Here is a 12,069-nt window from a genome sequence, read left to right as displayed (position 1 = left end):
CTTCTTTTTTAATACAAAAAGGACAGTATCTCCTTTCTTAATATGTAAAAATATTTTTGAATTAATTGAAAATTTTTTAATAAATTTTTATTTTTTATTTTTAATCAAATAGATTTTTATAACTAATAGTTATGTTACTTATTTATCACGTAATGTTAATGACGTGTTAACATGTCATAATTAATAATGACGTGATATAATATAATTACATGATATTTTAATTTTTTACATCAATATCACGTCAGCATCATGTGGTATTAAAAATAACAAATGATGTTTTAATTAATGATAATAAATCGATTGTTAATTATAAAAATTTATTTAATTAAAATAAAATATAAAATTTGATTGAACGTATTAAAAAAAAAGAACTTATTTGAATTTTCTTAAATAATTTAAAAACTTTGAAAAATATTGTCTTTGTTTTTTTAAATGAAAATTCAAGCTACNAAATATTAATTTTCTTAAATAATTTAAAAACTTTGAAAAATATTGTCTTTGTTTTTTTAAATGAAAATTCAAGCTACTCCTTATATAAAATATATATGAACATAAAAAAAATTAACCAGTACATGCATCGAATAAATTAATATTATTAGAGAAAATTTTATAATTAATTAATTTTTTATAATATTTTAAGTTAAATATTTGGATGTAAATATAATAATAACAATAATAACATTAATATAAAATATTGCATTAATGAATATAATTCATGATTAAAACTAGTAATTAGACATCAATTTCTTCCAATTCTCCATTCTAATTAATTCTTAACGACCCTTGTGTTGCACTTGGCCACGTGTCCAACTCAAAGCTTAATGAAAACCATGAAATTTACTTATCGAATTTACCATATTTATTTTTTTTAGTTAATTCTTAACCCATTAAATAAAGAAAGGTTTTTATTAATAATTTAAAAAAAATTGTAAATTAAAAACAAAGCTTTTAGAATTTTTGTGTGTGGGCTTCCAAGGAAAGGGCAGTTTAGTAATTTAACGCTTGGAGACAATGATTTATTGATGTCGATGTTCTGTTTTATAGGTCCCCAAAATTAGTTACCACTTCAAAAAAAGAAACAAACAAAACAGAAGAGTTTAAAGGGCAAACTCAGAAGGAAACGAAGAAAACAAAACCAAAAAAAAAAGAAAAGAAGAAAAGTTTGGTTTTCCTTGCAAATTTCAAAGAAGTCTGGTTTTCCTTCAATTTGATTCTCTGATTCCCTTAGTTGGGATCAGAGGATCATTTTGTCGTTGGTCCCTCAAAGTCTACATTCAAAGCCAAAATAAATAAATAAGTAAATAAATAAATAAAAATCATAGCCATGCAATAAATATTCTGGTTTCAAGTTGAAGACTTTATAAGGAGGAGAAGAAGAAGGTAGTGGTATCAATGATACAATAAAGAAGAAGAGGAAGGCTTTGGTTTGTTTTTTTCTTTGAATGATTCTAAGAAATGGAAGCTAAAATGGAAGGTTGGTTATATACTATACGTTCCAATCGTTTTGGCTTACAATTCTCACGCAAACGTTACTTCATTCTTCATAACAATGTTCTCAAGAGCTATAAAGCAATCCCCATTTCTGATAAAGAGGTATCCTTTCTCTCTTCCCTTCATGTTTTATCCTTCTCTTCTTCTCTTCTTCGGTTTTGGGATTGAATTATGGATTTTGATATGTTTGAAAAGAACCCATTTTGCAGAATCTAAAAATGTCATGGCTTTTTTTTTTCTGGTCTTTTGGTATTAGGACATGTTCTGTATTGATGAGAATTATGGATTTTCTGATGTAATGAGGCAATGGTGTTTGAATTCTGGTTTTATATTCTGATGTGATTTGTTTTCCTTCGAAATTTGAGAGTAAAATGAATGTGTATGTGTTTCTATATATATATATATATATATATATATTCTGGATTTCAGGTTTGTTTGAGTGGTTGGTTCTGTCTATATAAGGTTTAATGGTTTTGCTCATTTTCAATTTTCATTCTTGTATTTGAAAAAAAAAAGAAAAAAAATGAATTTAATCCTTATATCTTATGGCTGGTTTCTTGATGACCATAGGAAACAAGTAACATAGAAAGGCAGAGGACTAGCAATTCATTTTAAATTACTGTATTTATCCAATTTAGGCTCTTTCTTCTCAAATTCTGCTGAAGGCTTTAACATTTAAGGAATCCTCTGTTCCACAATTGCAGAGCTATCATAGGCTTCACCTCTTCTTTTTTGTATCTTGGTAACATCTTTTATGGTTCTGAGTTTCGTCGATGGCAGGACATAGATGAACTTGAAATCAATAACACTACGAGATTTTTGTCTTATTTCTTTTTAATTTTACCCTTTTTCTTAAATCTCCTGATTATAAATCATGTTACATGTTTTACAATCGTAGATGAGTTGAGAAATTGTTAAGAATCCATGGTATTGGCACTCTTTGAATACACAACTGGCACATAAGGTTTGCCAGTTGAATTGTGAAATTCTTTGCAGCCAGGTTCATGGTACTCAGTTTTTCTATACAAGGAACTGCTATAATTTGGTGGAATGATACTCGTTACCATTCTGTGCTGATCTTGGAGGTTGTCTACCCCTAACAATTCTTGTGATCAAGTGCAATTTCATCGGGGTGAAATATTGATAATTTAGAAGTCCTGTATCTAGATGAGACCAAACTGATCTACCAACATTTCTGAATAAAGTTTGATGTGTTCTAGTGTTGATAATGTAAAAGAAAACAGAAACACTTTGGATAAGTAGAAGTGAGATCTAGCCATGTGGTGAAGACCCAAGACACCTCTTATTAATGAAATGAGATTACCGAGAAGACAAGATAGAAGACACAGAGAACAATGCTACATGTGGATATAGGTCTGATGGAACTTAAAGATCAAATTATAGTCAGATGATCCAACTTCCATGGACTAAACCTTGCTATAGATGGCTTGCAGTTGTCTTCCAATTTAATAGCTTTAAAAGTGCAGCCGAGATTTGATGTTTTCAACCCTTTCATGTATAGAACCTTAGCTACATCTTTGGAACGTGGTTGGCCACAAAGTCAGATCTTGGTGTACCAATTCCTTCCTGTAATTAAAGAATATGATTTATAATGCCGAAGAAACCATTATGAGATTCTCATAATGGGTTCATGAATAGCAGTAGGAGGTTTCTTGCTGGTGAATGTTGCTCACATTATGTCACGAAAACTTTCACATCCTGGATCAAACGGGAAAGCTACAAATAGAAGTCTGATCAAAGCTGGAGTGCCATAACAGAGCAGATATGATTGAAGATAAAGAAAAAACTTCAAGGATGGAGCAGCGAATGGGGTACAATAGCAAAAGTTATTTTGGAGGGTGAAGGGACAGAAACATTTCAAGTAATATATGTGAAATGATTGATGCTTGATTTCAAGTACCACTCCCAAACATTTTTTGCCATAATTACATATAAATAATTTTGTGAATGGATTAACTAGACCTCTGTCATTGAAATACAAGGAATCTACCAATTTTGGTCCCATTTAAAATATGTAATACCAGCTGAATCAAGACGTAATTATTTTTAGTTTTGCAATATCTGCAAGGATTTTATATTAGAAAATCAAGTATAAGTTCTATCTGAAACTCTTCTTTTACAGGAGCCTGTTAGAAGTGCAATGATAGATTCATGCATTCGGGTTACAGACGATGGAAGGGAGAGCATTCACAAAAAGGTGTGATCATAGATCCCTTATTTATTTTCCAGAAGAATTTATATATATATATATATTTTTTAGTGCTGCAATGTCGATATTTAATGCTTATGAAGTGTTTACTACATGCAGGTCTTCTTCATTTTCACCCTTCACAGTACTTTAGATCATAATGATCAGCTTAAGGTGTGTGAACTGTGAGCTGGTTTTATTCATTTTGATATCAAAATTTATCCGCAAGCAAGTCATTCTAATATTTGAACTTTACAGTTCGGAGCAAGGAGTTCAGAGGAAGCAGCAATATGGATCCGTTGCTTGAAGGATGCTGCATTAAAGGTTTGACACTATTAAGTTACAACCTGTGAGTTTAATGGCTATTGTCATGATGAAAAGCCTTACTTCTTTGATTTCCTTTTAGGAGTCTCGAGGTCAAGCAAAGAATTTTGTAGCTTTTCCTAAGAAGAGATGGCCATCTCTGAGGTAATAATAGTTGATAATCTCCTGATTTCGTTTACAATATTTTTTTACTTTTAGGTGGTTGAAATGCAAATTATTGTAGTTGTCTACGCTTTAAATGGATAGAGAGACATGCATGGAATTCTGGAAATATTTAGTAGCACATACCTACTGCACATGTTGATTGACATGTAAAATTTTTAATAACTCAAACACATGAGAAATTAATTGTGCATAGAATGGAATTTCCCTATTTTTGTTTGCTATAACCACAAATTTACTCTTTTTAGTGAACCTCTAGCATTTCTGGCCTATCCATTCCTACTTTCTGAAGCTGAAACATCTTCAAATGATATCCTGAATAATGCTACTAGAAAACTCTTCTCTCAGATAATAAATTTTCCTGGTCTTTACATGTTGAAATATGTTGTAACTTCCAATAGACTAGTGAGTACAGTCTAATTCATTCGTGCAGCAGATGTGGCATGTGATTACCCTGTATTTGCCTTATTCAGTTTGTTATTCTGTATATATTTTAAATTCCATTTTCCTGTACCAACAGACTGGGTAGTGCAAAAACAGCACAAATCAAGAACTTTGTTGATTGGCCATTTCGCTCATCTGTTCATGCAGAGGCAATGACATCTGATGTTATTGCACCCTCACCTTGGAAGATATTTGGTTGTCAGAATGGTAATATTTGTAAGTTTCTAATCACAATTCAAGTGGATCAATGCATGCATCATTGACAAATAGTGTTGCTAACACAGGGTTACGACTTTTCAAAGAAGCAAAAGATGGGGATTCGCGTGGAGGGGTAGGTTGCCCTTTGGATATTCATGATAGTTGTACTCAATCTTTTCTTTTTTGGCTGAAGAAACTTCTTGTTCTCAGCATTGGGATGATCATCCGGCAATAATGGCTGTTGGTGTGGTTGATGGGACCTCAGAGACCATTTTCCGTGCGGTCATGTCTCTTGGTCCTGCAAGATCAGAGTAAGAATGCTGCAAGTTTACCTCTCATTCTATATATATAACAAGTTTTGTATTGTAAAAGTTCTCCTTCCCTTTTTTATCATAAATATCATAGAAATGCTCATCCATCCATCTAAGTATCAAATCTATTGACTGTCCCTAAAAAATTTTCTATTGACTGAAAATTATGCTGAAATGCTCAACAATAGCACCACCATTTTATTACCTTCATTTGAAATAAGGTAGTTAGTTTTGAGTCCTAAATTTGGGAGGCTATACCTGGTTTCTAAAACCTAATTGAACTTGTATTGATTTGCGTTCAAGCCAAACGTCTCACACTCTAATAATACTGCACCAAAGTTGAGTTTTCTGATGTGGTAGGCTCTACTTTTTCGTTAGATTTTTCACTTTTGTTCTCAGACATTCCCCAGTTTGTTTCCCAAGGAAATTATGGAGAGAAAAAAAAATCCGACTTCAGTAAACTAATCCTGCTTTCTTAAGTTATGGGTGGATCTAGATCTTCTATAAAGCAGAAGGGAGGACCTTATTTTGGATTTCAGTTACCAGATGATTTTTGATTACACAAAACCTCGTATGCTGTATCTGTTCTAGATAAGAAATATCCATAATATCTACTTGTTTTACTGGACTTGTCTCATTCCGGATGTCAAATAACCAATTGTCTTGCAGATGGGACTTCTGCCTCTATCGTGGCAGTGTGGTTGAGCACCTTGATGGTCATACAGATATCATTCACAAGCAGTTATATAGTGATTGGCTACCTTGGTTAGATTCTATGCCTCTCAAACAGAATTCACTTCTTACATTTTGTATAGTTGTATTGATCACAAAATTTGTGCAGGGGAATGAAACGAAGAGATTTACTGCTTCAACGCTATTGGAGAAGAGAGGATGATGGGACTTATGGTACTAAATTCTTAAGGAAATTTTGTTATAATGAAGTTTTTGGAAATGTTGTCTTCTAACTTAATATTCCGTGTCTGCTCTTGTCACAGTGATTCTGTACCACTCTGTGTTTCACAAGAAGTGTCTACCCCAAAGTGGCTATGTCCGTGCTCGCCTTAAAAGTAATGTATGCTTTGGATTAGAAATTTAAAAAGTTCATTCTCTTCTGGTTAATGCATTTGAGTCAGTTTTATGGTCGAATATAGGGAAGAAACGTAAAGGTCATCTGTTCATCACACATGCAAGCTTCACTCATTGAGCTGACTTATTCAGTTTCTTTATCCTCCTATCTTGGCCATGCTTCAGATTTATATATATATGTAGATAGTGCAAACTGGATGATATACTCACATCTATAGTTTGACAACTAGAACAACAATAGTACTGTAAAAGATAAAGGAATTAACACTCATAGGCACCATTTATAATGTTATTACTGATACTTCACTTCCTTTGTCAATGGTAAATCATGAATGATGCTCAAGCCATAAGCCAGGAGTTTCAAAATTGGAGGAGCCACTTGTTCTCTTTTTACTTCTAAGATTTTCTCGTTTAGTGTATGCTGTGTCTTGGTTTGCACCATAACTTCAAAAGAGCTTTCTTGTTCAAACTTAACCTGGTTAAGAAAACTACATTCACTCTGCATAGTCTCTTATATCGCTTCTTTATAATGAATGAGTATTGTAAAGATGATATTTATCCATAGGAAATTTGACGCTTTTCAGTTGGGTTGTTTGTCGCTCTCATGCCCTGCATTTATGGCCAATCATTCTAGCTCATAGGCTACATTGCTAGCTTTTGTAGAGAACTCCAACTTCTATAGTTTAACCCCAAATTGTATATTCTTTGTGTTGTTGACAATCAAATTTAATTTTGAAACATCAAGGTAAGTCAATTCAATCATAAGCAGAATGTTAATTACCCCTGATGTTACTGGAATTAAATTCAGTTTTAAAGATTCAGAGCTGACCAAAACATTAGGCACACTGCCGTTTGTATTTTTGGAGCTCTTGCTAACCTTAGCTATCCTATTAATTTGTTCAGACTTTTAAAATGTTGATAATTTGATCAACAAACAACTGATTTCTTGAAGTTTTACCATTAACTTTAAGAGGCTTGTACAGATCCGGATTATAGAAATGGGTGATGACAATAAATCACTGGAATAGACATGGCTTCAAGGCCTGCTGAGCTGGCTGCTCTTTTTGCTTAAGTAGTCATCAAACTGTACTCATTTTGTTTTTTAAATAGCTCAATTCATTATTCCTCTCCCAATTCCATTGTCCAAAACATGACCGTACAGATGGTTTTGATGGAATTTGTTCTGCCATTTTGAACTTTTACTTATGAAAATACATAGGTGGAGGATATGTTATCACTCCCGTGAACCAGGGAAAACAGTCACTTGTGAAACACATGCTTGCTATTGATTGGAGGTTCTGGAAATTATATCTCCGTCCATCAGCTGCTAGGTCCTTAACAATTCGTATGCTTGAGAGAGTTGCTGGTATCCCTCTGCTCATTAATAATGGTTGAACTTTGTTCCTGGTAGGTTTTTAATCAATGTTGTGTTAAATGTTTTCTTGCACTTACTATATGCAGCCTTAAGGGAGCTGCTCAAAGCTAAACAAGGAAATTATTCTTCTGAATGCTTTGCTGGAGAGAGGCGAAGGGATATAGACTTGCATCAAATTGAAAGAGAGGATTTTAAGATGGAAATTCAAAGTCCCAAAGAGATAATAAAGATCGAGGAGGATGTTTTAATTGAAAATGAGGTGGAAAAACAAGCATCTGGTCGTATAAGTCTAATGAGCCTGAACGAAGCACCTGATGAGTTCTTTGATGTTCCAGAAGCATCTGAGTTCACAGATTATGATCCCTTGGAGAGTGAGTGGCCTCCTGAACCAAGTTCAGAACTGCGTCCCCCGGTACTCACCTAGTCTCTAAGTTTAAATTCTTGCTTTTGCAAGTAATTTAGACAAACTATTTGGTTGAGTGCTTTATTCTCCTATCTCACTTCAAAGTTGGCTTGTTTTGTCTTCATTCTAAAGTTCATTTTTTTCCTCTTACGAATAGTAGTGTCTGCTATGTAAATGAAGTAAAATGCAAAGCTATTACGATATTTATAATTTACACACACAAATGCAAAAATATGGAGAGAGGGAGAGAGGCCAGTGAAGCAATGGCTATCCTTTCCTTTTTGTAATCTATGCTTTCATAGCTCAATGGTTCTAGCCTGTTTTTTAATGCTTTACCTCCATATGAACCACAATAACTTGACCAAGTACTGGCTATTCATATATCCTTGTAATATACCAGAATCTGGAAGCTGAATTTGATGGTCTGATGGTAGCAGAAACCTTTTTTAAATTTCCCATTGTATAGGGAGCCTGCCTTCCCTGCATTTTTCCATGCAACTGTCAATGGAATTGGATGACCTCAAGTGTCTACAAATCACACCCTTCTTAAAAAAATATAGTGAACTTCTTCACTATAGATTCTGGATATCTTGTTGGCAAGAAACTTGCTTGGTCAATCTAGCATTGCAATTCTGATATAGGATTTTTCATGATCAACTGTTTCAAGCAGACCTGAGATGGAACTTTTATCCCTCTTTTGTTATTCTTAATTAGTACTATAAAGTTGCTCGATGAAGTTTATTTTACATAGCAATCAAAACCAATTTGTAACTTCAAGTGCTAAATGTGACTTGACAAAGGAACTTTATATCAAGAGATTTATCTGATCTTACCATTATTATTGATTTGTACAATTTATTTACCCTTTTTTTTTTCACAATGAAACATGCAGAACATACAACAGCCGAAATTAACATCAGCAGCTGGTTTAGTGAGAAAGTTGCATGATCTTGCAAGTAAGTTCTATTATGCAGCCAAACTTGCTTGAGATAATTAGTGGATCAAATGCATCTTTATCTGTTTTTAAATAATTATATTGTGATCATCAAGTATCCAATTTTTCATGCTGCAGTTCAAAAGAAGGGTTACATGGACTTACAAGAGGTGGCTAGGGAAGACAGCATAATGTGCTCCTATGGAACCTCTCTCCAAAAGGACCCAACCTGTACTTTACCTTGCAGTTGGTCTGCAGGCGATCCTTCTGCGTTTTTGATACGTGGTAAAAATTATCTGAAAGACCACCAAAAGGTATTCATTTGCTTCAGTTTTGCTTTCAAAATGTAGGCAGGTTATCTGAAATTACTACAACCTTTCAAGACATTCTTTCACACAAACCTTCTAATTATGCAATTTGTATTAATACATGCACACCCGCATAAATCCACACATACATACATGTTTGTGTATGTGTGTAGATATGTACATAAACACATACAGATACATGCATATGTACATAAACATGCTTGTATGTGCATGTATATATTAACCATTTCTTGGTAAAGTTGGATTCTTGCTTTCAAACATATACAAAATTGAAACTTGTTTAAAGTTGATGGTAGAAAATTAAATTTCAAACAATTATCGATTAATGGTTGGGTTTAAAAGTTAAGGATTAGAAATAGAAATACCAATAAGTTTGAAGAAGATGAACTTAATAAACGTTGTGAAGAAAGGAGTGTCTAATTGATATACTGAACTGCTAAATGCATTTATGATGAACTTTTCTCACTGGGAAGATGAGCATCAAGTCCTACATACGTTGTTTCTATGAATGGAGATTATTTTGTTGGTGAGCAGCAGCTTTATGTTTTGATTTGGTTGTTTGGATATGTACCATACTTAATAGTAAATGTTGATTCCTGAAACTAATACTTTGCTAGAACTTAACATTATTGGTATAAGATGACAAGAAACCAGACTAGGAAATTTGAATCATCTCAATGACGGTGGCAAAAATAAAGGAATAATTTGACCCAAATTTGAAGTTACAATATGGAGACAACGGACACACACACAGAGAACACTTTGCCTTTTGAAGTGAGATTATTTCTGGAATTTTAATTGTAGGAACAAAATTCAGATGTTAAGGACTTCATTCAAGTTGAGTTCACATTAAATAGCTTCCTAATCCATATAACTTCATCTTTCCAAATTCCAACCCCAAAGTTGGACTTGAGAACAAGAATATATCCTTATTGCTGAAATATTGATTTAGGTGCCTTTAAATGTATCCAATGACTTGCGAAGACAACTTCTCCAGATCTGCAAATGTGAATTTTTGGTTTACCTTTAATCTATATGCTAACTCTGTATTCTTTGAGTAGATCAAGGCAAAAGGAACATTGATGCAAATGGTAGGGGCTGACTGGCTCATATCTGACAAACGAGAAGATGATCTGGGCAGCCGACTTGGTGGTATTGTTCAGGTTTGAACTGTAATTATGTACATTATGTGCCAATTTCTAACAACTGATTCTATGTCATTAAACATCTATGCAAAACATAGACAAACTATCAGAAACAAACCACTGATAGAAAAATAACTCTGTATATATATTCACGCAGAAATATGCAGCACGAGGTGGGCCAGAATTTTTCTTTATTGTTAATATGCAGGTTTGTTCGATTGTTTTATATACTCAATTACTGTCTTTGTTTTCATTAAGATTTGCATTATATAACTATTCCCTATCATGAATCAGATTCCAGGAGCACCTATGTATACCCTAGCAATGTATTACATGATAAAAACTCCTTTGGAAGATCACCCTCTGCTATACAACTTCGTAAATGGAGATGATGCCTATAGGAACTCAAGATTTAAGCTGATACCTTACATTTCTAAGGTTAGCGACGCTTTGATATATAGCATAAAAACTGTAGTTGACTAGTTTCAGGTTTCGTGCTGTTCACTCTACTGTTGTGCCTAACAATTTGCCTCTTCAGGGATCATGGATAGTCAAGCAAAGTGTTGGAAAGAAAGCATGCTTAATAGGACATTCTCTTGAGATTCATTATTTTCGTGGGCAAAATTACTTGGAGGTGGATTCCAAATCCTCAAAACTAAGGACGATATGACTTGTGAATGCTGATTTTGTTATTGCTTTTACCTGCTGATATGTTATTGAAAATGCTTTTACTCTCTCTATGAAACTAAAATATTGCAAATGTTGATATGCTTTTATCAAGTCTTTAGATTCTTTTGATAAAAGCAAGTCTTCAAAACTGGAAAAGTTACTTGGTAACTCAGTAAACATCGATTCCCCAATCATAATATATCACTGCTATAGTATTTTGGTTTTGTGATTCTTCTTTTTCTTTCTTCATGAAATGATTTTGTGATTCCTTAACTTGTTATTGTGCTACCATCTGCTAATACTCAAATATATTTAAATTCCAGGTTGAAGTTGATGTTGGGTCCTCAACAGTGGCACGGGGTGTATCTAATCTTGTTCTCGGATATCTGAACAATTTGGTCATAGAATTGGCATTTGTGATACAGGTAAGACTCTTAGTCCTACATGTGTAGGCAGGCAGGTCCTTACTACAAGTCAAATTGTTAATCTGAATGAAATTTTCTCTCCAGTTTCGAGAAAAAATTTGGACCTTTAGTGAGTTAAAAGCTAAGAATTGAAGAATGACTTAATTAACTGGTGTAATGTACTTGATGGCTTGATTATGATCCACGCTACTTCTGCAGGGTAATACACAGGAGGAGCTCCCTGAAACCCTTCTGGGGACATGCCGGCTTAATCGTCTTGATTTGTCGAAAGCACCTCTAGCAATGCCATGACCTAGAGAAAACTTTTTTTCATGTTTCTTTGAGAGGAAGGGTTGAGTCAAATAGCAAATCATGTATAGGATTTGTTCAACTTTCCCCCTTAACCATTCAATCAAGTTGGAATTGAAAATATGAACCCACTGACTTGATTCTTTGGTGGGGTAATATAGTCTGTAAAGTGGTTATTCCATGATCATTGGCTCATTTTCAATCTATAAGATGAAATGATTATATTACAGCAGAATTCTATAGAAATAACAATACAACTTTTCCTATTAACCAATT

General features: G+C 33.5%; 1 protein-coding gene across 1 annotated transcript; it reads left to right on the top strand.

Annotated features, from left to right (window-relative positions):
- Positions 1,082-11,796, top strand: LOC18586409 (protein ENHANCED DISEASE RESISTANCE 2-like). The gene is made up of 21 exons (XM_018129668.1): positions 1,082-1,593; positions 3,635-3,709; positions 3,821-3,874; positions 3,959-4,024; positions 4,107-4,168; positions 4,707-4,837; positions 4,915-4,961; positions 5,039-5,139; positions 5,809-5,904; positions 5,981-6,045; positions 6,135-6,206; positions 7,445-7,591; positions 7,687-8,012; positions 8,896-8,959; positions 9,076-9,251; positions 10,328-10,429; positions 10,569-10,619; positions 10,706-10,849; positions 10,950-11,045; positions 11,404-11,505; positions 11,704-11,796. Exons 1-21 carry the CDS (start codon positions 1,456-1,458, stop codon positions 11,794-11,796), a joined length of 2,208 nt encoding a protein of 735 aa, XP_017985157.1. The 5' UTR covers positions 1,082-1,455.

This window comes from Theobroma cacao, chromosome 10, assembly GCF_000208745.1.
Source record: "Theobroma cacao cultivar B97-61/B2 chromosome 10, Criollo_cocoa_genome_V2, whole genome shotgun sequence".
NCBI classification, from domain to species: Eukaryota; Viridiplantae; Streptophyta; class Magnoliopsida; order Malvales; family Malvaceae; genus Theobroma; species Theobroma cacao.
This window is presented reverse-complemented; position numbering and strand designations above follow the sequence as displayed.

What these genes read in the sequence shown, in the direction of transcription:
- LOC18586409 (XM_018129668.1), top strand. Translation starts at nt 1,456, where the DNA reads ATGGAAGCTAAAATGGAAGGTTGGTTATATACTATACGTTCCAATCGT. An exon ending in TGAAGGATGCTGCATTAAAG is followed by an intron (nt 4,025 to 4,106) that starts GTTTGACACTAT and finishes ATTTCCTTTTAG; the next exon opens with GAGTCTCGAGGTCAAGCAAA. An exon ending in TCTTTATTGTTAATATGCAG is followed by an intron (nt 10,620 to 10,705) that starts GTTTGTTCGATT and finishes ATCATGAATCAG; the next exon opens with ATTCCAGGAGCACCTATGTA.